Source organism: Myotis davidii, unplaced genomic scaffold, assembly GCF_000327345.1.
Source record: "Myotis davidii unplaced genomic scaffold, ASM32734v1 scaffold1335, whole genome shotgun sequence".
In the NCBI taxonomy this organism is placed as follows: domain Eukaryota; kingdom Metazoa; phylum Chordata; class Mammalia; order Chiroptera; family Vespertilionidae; genus Myotis; species Myotis davidii.
In genome coordinates, this window is record NW_006290669.1 from 297942 (window position 1) to 310973 (window position 13032).

A 13032-nucleotide genomic window follows, 5' to 3' on the forward strand; every position below is an offset into this window, starting at 1 on the left:
TCCCTCCTCAACCTTCTGCTCTCTGGTTCCTGCCTCATTAAAAGTGTCCTCTCAGAGGCCAGTCATCAAGTCCCATGGGCCGCTTTCCAACCTTGTCCCACTGGCCTTCCTTGAGCCTTCTGGTAGTGAGGATCAGTTCCTCTTTCTTGAAACATCTCTTTTCTGGGACTTCCAGGACAGCCCTCTGCAAACTTTCCCCATCATCTCTAGCTCATTCCAATCAAGTTACTTCACTGTATTCTTTTACTTCACGTGCTTTTTTTTTAAAAAAAAAGTGATTATTATTGAAGTATAACATATGTGGAGAGAAGTGTAAAAATCGTATATTTACAGGTTGACAATTTTCACAAACTGAACACACCCAAGTAACTGGAACCCAGACCAAAAGACAGACTGTTTCCAGCACTCTCAGAAACACCCTTGTACCCCATTCCAGCCACCATGTCCCCCCTAAAAGTAACCATCACCCTGACTTTGAACCTAAGAAATGGTTTTTGCCTGTGCTTGAACTTTAGGTAAGCATGGGCTACAAATGCCTTGTGTCAAACTTCCGCTTAGCACGGTGGTTGGAGAATTAACCGTATTTCTGTGCAGATAGTTTGTCCACACTCATTGCTAGAGAATACACCACAGTTCATTTATCCATTTTTCTGTTGTGGACATTTGGTGAGTTTCCAAGTTTTGCTACTGGAAGGTGTGGTGTGATAAAACACGCCTGTGCTGCTTTTTAAGGGGCAAGCTCTCTGGATTTCCATCCTAGTCCTCTCCCTCTACACTGTCCCCCAGGGCAGCTCTAGAATATTTGGGAGGTAGATGGGCCAAGATTGCTTAGACAAGAGGGCAGTGTCTCCTCTTACTAAGCAAGAATGAAGCTCGTGGAAATGTTTCAGATGAACATTTTTTCAAATAGTACTATTTTCATAAGCTAAAATTCAATATCTGCACATTAACCCAACAATAACAGCAACCTGAAGTCCAACATTCTTGCATGAAAGACTAAATTAATGCCAACTAATGGGCAAGATTCTCATAAGAGAGGGATAAAATTTGTAAAATATAACTCATTTCTCAGTGGATGGGCCAATCATTCTATAAAACCACTGAATGCTTAAGTTCAATTAGTTTGGTCATTAATTTGCACTCCACCATAATGAGTGATGGGGCCTGGACCTGCTTTATGACACTGTGTAGAAGTTCCTATCAAGGCAAAGTAGAAAATGGGCATACAATTCCTGCTCGAGTGACCATCAAGTCAAAGCAATATGCAACAGCTCCACACCCGAACACTCATTAATGACACGTCAGGTAAGAGTCCAGATTGATTAAAAGATGAAATCGAGCTGCAGCTATTTTAGGGGAAAGCACAGATTACACTCCTATCAAGTTAGTAAAGATTTTTTTTTTCTGTATTTTGATGTTGCTTTACTTAATTCAGAAATTATTTTTATTTTGGTATAATCATCCTTAGGAAAACACTGTAAATTTAATCTAATAACATAGTTAGAAATCCATAGTAATATATTTGAATTTTATATTATCCTGAGGAGGTAGGAAAAAAATGCACTACCCAAATTCTCATGATTTAAAAAAATTTTTTTCATCCAAAGATATTTTTAAATATGTGACTGTTAGAGATTATTTCTTTGGAGAAATTCCTTATACTCTGTGCCAAATGGTTTTGCAACATTCATCATTTCTCTCTGATGATAAACTATGTGGTATTGCTTCTACTTTTAAAAACAAAGGAAAAAATGTGTTTATAGTTTCACTTTGAGGCTCCTTAGTAAAAATTCTTGTAACACTTAGTGAATAATAAATTTTAAACAAAAAGTTGGCTCAGAGCTAGAGACAAATATAAATATCCCACTTGATTCATTGGCCACCAAAGTATTTGAAGAATCAGTTGATATAATTTTTAATGTTTTGATTAATTATGAAGGGCTTTACTCCCAGCTGATATATACAATGACTGATGTGTTTTGAACCTATCACACATTATCCTACTTGTTATGCCTTCATATTGATTAGCATGTTTTTTAAAATGTCAACTTTTTCCTAATAAATACAGAAGTAACAATATTTTTTTTAAATATTTGAAATTTTAGAGTTCTTTTTGCCTTATAAAAGATATCACAGTATAGGTCTTTAAAGTTTTCTGTAGCTATCCTGAGTTTTCTGCTTGTTACTATTGCAGTCATGTACCTGCCCAGAAACCTTATTTAGATATATTCCGTTGGGCTGAAAATTTAAAAAAAAAAAATTTTTTTTGCCTTATGTCAGTTGGTCTAGGTCATATCCTCTCTTTGATTAATATAACTCACATTCGTCAGAAGTCTTTTGGTTGCAATTAATAGAAGCCAAACTTGAGCTAAGTTAGGCAAAAAGGGATTTTATTGGGAGGATTGGGATGTCTTACAGCTAAATTGCCTGAAAGAAAATCAGGGGAGCAGCTGTGTCCCAAGGACAGCTGGAAACAGGAGCACAGCTGCAGCTGGGACTTATGCTGTCTGCCTGGGCCTCTCTGCGCATTCCCTTCATTCCCTCTCACTGCAGATCGGATTTCTCCCCGTGGCGGGGCACACAGCCTGGGGACCTGGGCTAGCCTGCATGGCACTTTTGTGTAGATTAGAAAAGGCGCTGCGGTGGTAGAGGCGGCCTCGCAGTTGCAGAGTTTGGAGAGCAGAAGGCACCCTTGTGAAAAGAAAAAGGCGCTTCGCTCCCTTAAATGCAGGCCTACGCCAGGGCCCAAGGTTTAGTCAGCAAAAACAAGTGAGATTTCAGCCCAAATTCCATCCTTCACCTACAAAGTACAAACTGAATCTAGTGAGTAAGCATGGCTTCTAATTTCTCATCGTTCCTGGGAACTTTTGTAACGATAAACTCATCCTTCTCTCAGATCCACCATCAAAAATTCTGTGAATAGGCTCTGACTGGCCCAGATAAGGTCACATGTGACCAATCAGATATCCTCATAGGCATCTCAAAGTCAAGATGTCAAACGCAAGCCCATCTTCTCTCCTACTTCCTCCCAGCCCCCAGTGCCCTCCTTTGGCACTGTCCTCAGTTCTCACCACCAAACTATTCAGCCAGCCAAGCTCTAAACCCCAGTCATTCTAGCTGACTTCTCTTCTTTATCACCTACTTCCAATAAACCACTGCATCTCTTTCCTTCTATCGCTCCAATCCCTCCCCTCTTACTGCCTTTGCTCCAACCCTCTGCCTCCTGCAGCCATCTGATGCTGCTGCCAGTGTGAACTTACTGCTCCTGGCAGCCACTGGACTAAAATCTGCCATTGCCTCTTGCATGATAAAACCCAGACTCTTCAGCCTGTAAGGAGATCCGAATGATTCTGCATCGGGCTTGCTTCTGTTTGTGGGTGCCCTGCACCCATGGGTCACTCAGAGATCACTTCGCAGGTGCTCAGGAAACCTCGATGGAGTCCATAGTATTCATCAGTTCTTGAGTCTGGTGTCTGTTTCCCCATCCTCGCCTCTTTTCTCGGCCCTCCATCCACACCCTGCACTCTGGCCTTGCTCCACTTCTGGTGGTTTCTTCAGGCAGGATAAGCTATTCCTGCCTCCCTGTCTCTGGATGGGATTTAAATGGCTGGAACCCAGTGTTATCAGGTGTGATCCTGAACAAAGTATTTAACCCCACGAGGCTTCAGGCTCCTCCTCTGAAAAAACAGAGTGACGATCTGCCTCCTAAAATTGTAGGGAGGATAAAATGACATAACGCACTCAAAAGCAGTTTGTAAACCATAAAAGTACCATAAAATGTTATTTTGTGATGCATCAAAGCCTATCTTTAAAGCAACCACCTGCCAAAAAAAAAAAAAGCCTTTTTTTTTTTTAATATATTTTATTGATTTTTTACAGAGAGAGGAAGGGAGAGAGATAGAGAGTTAGAAACATCGATGAGAGAGAAACATCGATCAGCTGCCTCCTGCACATCTCCTACTGGGGATATGCCCGCAACCCAAGTACATGCCCTTGACCGGAATCGAACCTGGGACCTTTCAGTCCGCAGGCTGACGCTCTATCCACTGAGCCAAACCGGTTTCGGCAAGAAAGCCTTTTTGATTTCTTAAGTGGAAACCATCCTCCGTTTTTGGGGAGCCCCACCATGCACAGTCTGTACCCCCACACGGTTTCGATCTCATACTCCTTCATTTCTCTCAGTTCATGTCGCATGTCTACAGCCAGATCACGAACCCCTTGAAGTCCATATCCTTCTCTGTGGCTCTCTCTCCACCCTCGGTAGGTCTCAAGGGTCTAGAGCAGCGGTTCTCAACCTGTGGGTCGCAACCCCTTTGGGGGTCGAACGACCCTTCCACAGGGGTTGCCTAACACCATCGGAAAACACATATATAATTACATATTGTTTTGTGATTAATCACTATGCTTTAATTATGTTCAATTTGTAACAATGAAATTGGGGGTCACCACAACATGAGGAGCTGTATGAAAGGGTCGTGGCATTAGGAAGGTTGAGAACCACTGATCTAGAGTCTTTCAAAGAGAAGCAACTTCTGACTTGAGGAAGTGGAGACTAAAAGTTCCCAGTGGTGAAGTGCCAGGGTGTCTTGTGTTTGTGATGTCCCTCAGGATCATGGATCCAACTCCAGAGGACACATTCACCCGGTAGCACCCATGGCGAGCGGGCTGACAGTAGCTGGCGCACCTGCTGCGTTTTCTTAGGCACAGCCTGCATCAGACGTGGTTGGTCAGCCATGGGCTCTGTCCCGCTGAGCATGGGCAGTGCCAATACCTTTCCCAGCACAGCTCCAGATAACCACGACTTGCCCATCAATTTTAGCACAAGCAATAAAAAGCCATTTACCATCTGCTAAGCTCAGAGATGCCCCCCAATAGCTGGCCTACAGTCACTACAGAGCAAGATAATGGCTACAAAGGGGAGAGGTCATCTGAGATCTGGCAAGTGGATTGGTGGAGGTGGAGGCCAAAGCCTAGCCTATAATAATGCAAAGAGCTTTTGTCCCACATTTTAAGATCAGAGATTCCCATCACCCTCTGTTGGAGGTGGGAGCCGGAGGTCTTGGCTTCCCATGAGATGCCCTCCTTTCCCCCCACCCCCAACTGGCTTAGTGCTCAGCCATTTGTGTCTTTAGGGTTCTCCTTCTCTTCTTCAAAAGGAGCCAGCAGAGTGTCCGCTTGCTTTCCTCCGCAAAGGCTTATGCGACATTAGAAGGGATTATGCTTTGCTGGGGGAAAGTAGCCTTTAATCACCCAGAGAAGGACACAGCCTGAGCCAGGAGGTGCTCTGGCGGCATTTACGCCCATTGCTCCCCAGAGCCTTGGCCATAGACGAGGGCTCTGCGTGATCTGGTCTCCCGTGGTCGCCAGCATGGGCTTCGCGAGGCAGATCCAGCTTCTGCTCTGGAAGAACTGGACCCTGAGGAAAAGGCAAAAGGTAACGGGTGCCGCGTGTGGTCTGAGTGAGGTGTGGGGCCGGTAAACAGGTGGAGAGCGTGGGGTGGGACAGGGGCGGGCAGGGAGGGTGAACTGTGGATGGGCTGGTTACCACTCAGCACCGAAGCAGTGGGCATCCGGCTGGCTGCTCTGCGAGCCTCTCTGACAATGTTCTTCACAGAAAGACGGCTTCCCTGTCCTAAGGTGGACATTTTCCACCCACGGCCCAGCACGCCTACATCGCAGTCTTCTCTTGCCCTCCCTGCCTATGGACCCATTGCCCACCCATCCCTCCCCCTGTCCCTGGTTTTTAACGTGCCAGTCCAGTCCACATACCCCTGAGCATCCCTGCTGCGCAGTGGGAAGGACCTAAGTCCTGGAGAGCAGGCTCAACAGAAAACAACACTCTCCCCGCCCAGAAATACTGAGTCATTGATTCTCCGAGGCGCACTGGGTTTCACATTTTCATGTGCCTGAAATTGGGACGCAGCTCACACTCAAGTGGCAGTTAAACCGACACATTTGTTTCTCCCGTAGTGTGCAAAGAACAACAGCATATCTTACAATGACGGTGTCTTAGCTCCAGTGAGATGCACTACTCACTAACCATCACAGCCGGTCACCCAGCCCTTTCAGCGAGCAGGCACCGGGCTGCTGGGCCAGGGGCTAAGCATCAGACACAGATTCCACCCGGGACTCACCTCTAGTCCAGCTGGGAAACCCAGAGTATGTTTTGAATATATAACTCTAGGGAAGCACGCACCATGCCACAGGCTTGCAGAGTCATGCCAACGCCAAATGACGAGAAATGACTAAAGGAGCTGAAAGAAGAAGCGGGGAGGGTCGAGGAGTGGGCAGAGCTGAGCTCAGGAAGACTGGAGCCAGGCAAGGAAGGAGGGCAGGGAGGAAAATCAGATGTGGGGAGGAAGAGAATGGGTTTGTTTCAAGTCCTGATTCAAGATGGGTTCACACAGGCAGGACAGGGTTTTCCTGGGTGTTGGAAGGAATGTGAGAGAAGGAAGGGGGCCAACTGTGGAACATTAGAAGTGTCTCCGTCAGAGAGACTTTACTATAAAAAGGTGCTTGCTATGCACACAGCTGGTCACTGAGAGGGTAAGAGAGAACCCAAGGTGTCATGGAGGCAGCAGTGGCAAGTTGCAGCTGAGAGTACAAAGGGGAATGAGTGGGAGTAAGACTTGGAAACAGAGCAGAGGTCGGTGGAGCTGAGGCTCCGAACTGTGAGGAAGGGGTGCCATGAGGCTGCTGCTGGGGCTCTGTGCCTGCTCTGGGGACCAGATCCATGAGGAGGAAGCCCTGACTGGCTGGTGGGTTTGGACTGAGGGACAATTGCTTAATAACCAGCACAATAGGGAGCAAGAGACAGTCCAACCATGCGCACGGATGGTTCTTTTCTGTGCGATTTAGGCAGGACTCAGGGAGGCAGAAGGGGAAACCAAGTGAGAGCCTGCTTATCTGTGGGAAACACCCCTGGCAAAGCTGGTGTGGCTTTTCAAATCTGCGTTCAAGTCATTAGTTGCCCCCTCCCCGCCCAGGAGCCAAGTGCTAACAGTACTCAGAGACTCAGTCCCTTGCTTCTGAGAGTTTCCCCTCTAGAATGAATACAGATAACATTCAAACAAGACTCATTGTTAAATTCATTCATTTGTTCCTTGAATTAACAAATACTTAACAGTGGTCAGGCACTGTGCCGGGTGCTGGGTGCACAATGGCAAATAAGAAAATCGCAGTCCACAGTCCCTGCCTGCATGGCAGTCTGTGGAACGCGAAGGAAAAGCCAGTGTGCAACTATTTTCCCTCCTCCTTCTCTCTTTTCAGTAAGAAATTAAGATCCTCACTTAATTTTACTCTCAGTGTGCTCTTTGTGGCCATCCAAAAGTATACCCGGGGACTGTGGCTGCTGGCCTGAAATGATTCCGTGCCTGTGGCCAGATGTTGCTGTTACAGAGATTGTCCCTTTCAAAGACAGAGTTTGGCTCAGAGCCCTTCACAGTCTCTGTTCCCTTTCCCTGGTGTCCTCTGTTCAGGGACTCTGTCTTCTCCACTCGTCTGGGAGGAGCACACTGACAGCCCCTCCAAGGTGAGATGGGCCATCCGGGCTGAAGACCTGGGCTGAGGAATCTCCCAGGATGACCTAGTCTAGGCTGACATTCCTTTGATGCCATCCTGATGGCCTAGAAATTGAGATCTCTTGTCTGATGTGCCTTCAGCCCTTTTCCCCACTGCTGACACATTCCAGGGATTTACAGATGCCTGGGAAAGGTGGAGGCATCCTCCACAGCCCTCTTTATCTCTGAGGCGGGGAGGGAGGGATCTGTGGATCCTTCCCTAAGCTTTTGGTTCTTCTGGAAGTTTCTGCCTCCACAGGTAGTGACTCTAAGAGAAAAAAAAATACAACATATTCAGCCCATAACTCAACTCCTAGGTTTTAAGTTTTTAAAACTTCTATGGTTTTGGGTGTTTACTATTATGAACAAGAGCAAAAACAGATACCAATTTTCCCCATTCCTCTCCTCCCAATCCCTGAGGGCATGAGATAAAAATCTTCAGATATTCCTTCCTCCCTTTTTTTCTTCCTCTGTTAACATTTACAAAGTATTCCTAAGTGCCTGGCACTGTACTGTCTCCTCAGAGAATCCTCACCTGGAGTCCTCAAAAGACACCCCTGTAACCCCCCATTGGTGAGGTCACTGAGGCTTCCGGGAAGGTTAACGACTGACTGGGGGAGGGGGACCTGGGCCTCCAGGACAGGCAGACATGGTTGTTACCCCACACTGTCCCCAGGTATCAAGCCCTACCTAATAGTCTGGCCATGGAGACCACAAAGATAGGGTGGCCATCTCATTCTGCCTTCAAACCAAAGCAGTTAGGAAAGTGAAAGGGGCCTATTAACCTACTAACAACCACACCAAGACAACAGATGTAAACTGACACTGGGCCTGGAAAACCCTGCACATCCTCTATGGCCAGGTGAGGTAGACACCACCCCTGCTCTCATGGGATCTGGAGCCAAACACAATTACTAAGCAAGGTAACCTGAGCAACAGAGGAATAGAGTAAAGCCCAGGGTGGGAGTCGAGGATGAGTTCTAGGAGCTCAGAGGAGAAACGGGTGGGAGCAGGTGAGAGAAGACTTCTCAAAGAATTCACCCCTGGGACGGGTATGTTCAATGACAGATCTCCGCACTGCCCGGGACAATGCACAGCCACCCCCATATGCGATGGGCCAGGCCCCGGCAGGAAGGTTTTATAAAGATCCTTAGGTTTGTCTCTTGTCCCTGACAACTCACAGCCTGAGGGCCTGGTGGCATTCCCCAGACCCAGCTTTCATGTCAGAATAGGTAGGATATTTGGGGGAGGCCTGATAGGGGCTGATCCTTTCCAGGACCCCAGACCTGTGCACTGGGTACAGCTATGGCCTTTGGTCCCAGGCCAAGCATTAGGCGAGGAGAACCTGTCAGGTACAGGGAAGTCCTGGATCACATTCACCCAGGCTAACAATCCCATCTGGGCTCTGAGTGCAGAAGGGAGAATCCCCAGCTCATTTCAAGCCTCGGCTACCCACTTTTAGATTGAAAACAGGGTGGGAGGCAGAAAAATCTAACTTGCCAAGATTTAAAACAGCAAGCACAACTCTGTCTTCCCTGGGACCCCTCTTCCCCCAAGAAGGTTGAGTGGTAAAGAGAGGGGGAAGGGAAGCAAAAAATACAGTGAACAAGGAAATACCAGTTTAGGGGGAAAATTTCCACCGGCCCCTCCTGAGTTTGGCTGGGCTTAATTAAAGCTACAGACATGTTTAAAGGGAAGGGGTGGGGGTGGGCAGCGCTGCCCTGAAAACATGTTTTTAATTATGCTGTGGAATTTCTCCCTAGGGTATGCCCTGCACAGTAGAGCATCAAGGACAAGGATGCCGCGCTGGGGCCAGGGTGCTGAGCAGGACTCTGGGGGAGGAGAAGAGTTGTTGTGAGGACCTGCCAGGCAGGAAAAGAATTGCCGGTGGTCTTTTTGCAGGGAGCGAAGTGTGAAAAGCAGTCCCTCCATCCAAAACAAACGCTCACGGAGTTAGAGCAATAACACTGGCCTCTCAACAAATGTTTTCCAAAGATTACCAACCACTACCTAGGCCAGCGGTGCCCAGCCCCAGCTGCACACTGGAATTACCTGACAGTGTTAAAAACAAAACAATAAAACCAAACTGATGTCTCAGGATCGGGGGTGCTGGTGTGATTGAGATGGGGCTCGGCCTAAGCTTCCCACATTCCAGCACGCAGACGCACCAGAGCTGCAGATCTGGGTCCGCCACGGGGGTCATGGGATTACAGGCTGAAAACAGCAGCCCTAACTCAGAGATTGGGTTAACAGCAACACCTGCAAAGCCGCACCTGTCGTAGGCCCAGGCAAGGAATGGAGGAGGAATGGAGAATTCTGATCTGGGCCCTACTGGTGGGAGGACTTTACACTAGATGCCTTGCAAAGACCAGAAACTCCATAAACACACAAATGGGTGAGGGAGTGAGGGAGCGAGGGAGTAAATGAGAGAGTGTGTGACTAACATTGTTTTTTGGGGTGTGTGTGTGTGTGCCTGTGTGTGTTAATCCTCACCCGAGGATATTTTTTCCCATTGATTTTTTTTAGAGAGAGTAGAAGGGAAGGGGAGAAACAGAGAGAGAAAGAAACATCGAAGTGAGAAAAATTGGTTGCCTCCCACATGCACCCGAACCGGTGCCAGGGACTGGGCCTGCAACCAAGGCACGTGCCCTTGACCGGAATTGAACCCAGGACCCTTCAGCTCACAGGCCAATGTTCTATCCACTGAGCCAAACTGGCCAGGACATGTGACTGACATTGTGAAGAGGACTGAGATGCATGAGCTTGGGGTTGGGAATTTTATCTGTGGAACAGGTAGGCAGACAACTCTGTCTTCCCCGGGACCCCTCTTCCCCCAAGTAGGTTGAGTGGTAAAGAGAGGGGGAGGGGAAGCAAAAAATACAGCCTCTGGTCCCAGCCCCCTAACATATGGAGCAGTGGGCAGTTGGTGGTTAGTTTCTCAGGAGGCCCCATGTCTCCAAACTGGCAAATGGGCTGAACAGACCCTGAGGCATGGAGAAGCTGAACATCTTACCTCATGTCATACAGCTAATAGGGAGCAGAGCCAGGTATAAACCTCAGTTACTGACATACTCTTAACCCTCAGTGTAAAGTGTAGGACAAAATGGTCCCATTCAACGGATGAGAAAACTGAGACTTGGAAATTAGGCAAGACCAACAGTGATTCTTAACCCAGCCCTTCCCATTCCCAAGCCAGCATCAATGTCTGACACAGTGGACTACTCCCAGGGAGACTTGCTCCATGGAAAGAGGCTGGCTTACTTGATAGAAAGCCAAGGTTGCAGGCAGTTGTCTTAAGGAAGAATCTAGTGTGTAGAACCTGAACTGGCTGTCATTTCCTTGGTAAAAATACCAGGAACAACAACTGGTTTAATTGATTGCACCTATTACATCACTATCTTGCCAGACTTGCTCCCCAACCTTACTCAGTGACAAGGAGGACCTGGGATGGAAGGCGTGGAGCCAGTGCAGTTTGTTAAATCTGAAAACCATTGGGGAACTGAGCCTCTGTGTCACCTCCAGCATTCCTGGAGGAGCCTCCCAGACCAGTGTTGACAAAGACTCACCCATTCCGAATTTATTGGGAACCCATGATGAGCCCAGCCCTGTGTTGGGTGCTAGAATCACAGTAGATGAGGATAGACGTGGTCCCTGAACTCAGGAAGCGTACAGTCAGCGAGGGAGCCACATACATGAAAGAGCAGTGACCGTCACACACGATGAATGACAAGACGACGGGAAGTGTGGGCTGCTGTGGGAACAGTGGTGCTGGTCTGGGAAGAGCAGTGTTAACAATGAGATAGGCTCCCTGGGGGAGAGGCTCAGCCCTTCCTCCTTTGATTTGCATACCCGGAAAGAACTGCCACATTCCAATGCTTTCATGTGCGCCTGGGGTCAGTCCCTTTAACGCTGGATGGAATTGTTCAATATTGGTGTTTTGCCATCTTGTGGGAGAATGTGTAGGGGGAACCCTGAAAAATGAATGCCTTCAGGAAAATCTATTATTCTTTCTTCTTCCCACAAGATCTCTGTGTGTTTCCTCTAACACAAGCATGTCAAATTCAAAGGTTAACACAGGCAAAATAAACAAGATTTAAGTTTATGTGGGCCACAAAAAACAAACAAACTCGAAAGCTTCAATTTTCATAGAAACATAGGTTTATTTCGATAGAGACATGCTGAATATAAAGGGCTGAAATAAATGAGTAATCGTTAACATAAAATAATAGAACATTTTAATAAAAATTAATATTTTTTCTTGACCATTAACTTATCAGACACTGAATAACTGCACAAGTTAATAAGCGTAACACAAATAAACCTATTTCTCTTGTTCTCCGAAAGCAAAATATTTCCTGTTGCACACAACAAACACGTCAGTCCTAGACTAATGACGTGGCAATCGGCTGCTAAAATATTTGCTGCTAGTATTAGTGGAGAGAAATGGTGTGCCTGCGCATAAGACGAGTAAAAGAAATGAATGCAACACAATTATAGTAATCAGTCATTAGCGAACATTGCAGTTCATTATTGATAATTATGTATAACAGGATATTGAAAAAATTAAGTTACAAAATTTTTATTAAAACGTTTCTTACATACCGTTATATTGGCTGGGCCGCAAAAATATTCAGCCCGCGGGCTGCGAGTTTGACATGCTTGCTCTAACACATCGTCCCTAGACATATTTTCAGTAAAACATTTTGTAATAAGTTACAACTGTAGAATAACCCAGTGCTCTATGCAGTTTTTGCTTCTTTGTCTTCAATGCATTTTCCTTATCAGTTTATGTTATGGTTTCAGCAGACCTTACTAGCAGGAAAGGAACAGACACTCATTCGCACCCCGTATAGTATCCACCGTTTTTGTTAAGAGTGTAAGCACATTTCTTTGGAAAGAACAACAAAGGGTTAAAAATCATGTGAATAGCTCCTACCTCATCTGTATATATTTAAGGCTCTATTCTTAGCCTCCTGCTTAAGTTCTTTAAATCTTATGTATTTCCTTCCTAAGGTCTCTGGAATGGGGATGAAGTGGAAGAACTATTACACCAGTTCACATACCCCTTATCTGCTATCCCCCCAAAATCCACACCTCCAACCTCCACCCTTATATGCAGTGCCTCAGAGTGTGGGCTGCAACAACCAACTGGTTCTTTTTCCTTTGGAATCCAGAGTCCTCAAACTCTAAATTGAACATAAATTTAAATTCCAATTTTCAACCAAATGTTGGTGTCAGCAATGTCTTCCTTCCAGCATTGCAAACACCCACAGCAGTATGCCCTGCTTTGTCTCTTTAAGCAACAAGGACTTGGTGAAGGAAAAATGTTGGTAAAACCCAGGTTTCTTTTTTTTTTTTTAATATATTTTATTGATTTTTTACAGAGAGGAAGGGAGAGAGATAGAGAGTTAGAAACATCGATGAGAGAGAAACATCGATCAGCTGCCTCCTGCACATCTCCTACTGGGGATGT

At 46.4% G+C, this 13032-nt stretch overlaps 1 protein-coding gene across 1 annotated transcript in view; it reads left to right on the forward strand.

The window, feature by feature from the left end:
- Positions 1-5271: 5271 nt before the first annotated feature.
- The window catches only part of ABCA4 (ATP binding cassette subfamily A member 4), a 121655-nt gene continuing 113894 nt past the window's right edge, over positions 5272-13032 (forward strand). Inside the window, 1 exon segment of the mRNA XM_015563861.1 lies at positions 5272-5434. Within this exon segment, the coding sequence (XP_015419347.1) occupies positions 5369-5434 (66 nt within the window). The 5' untranslated portion in view covers positions 5272-5368.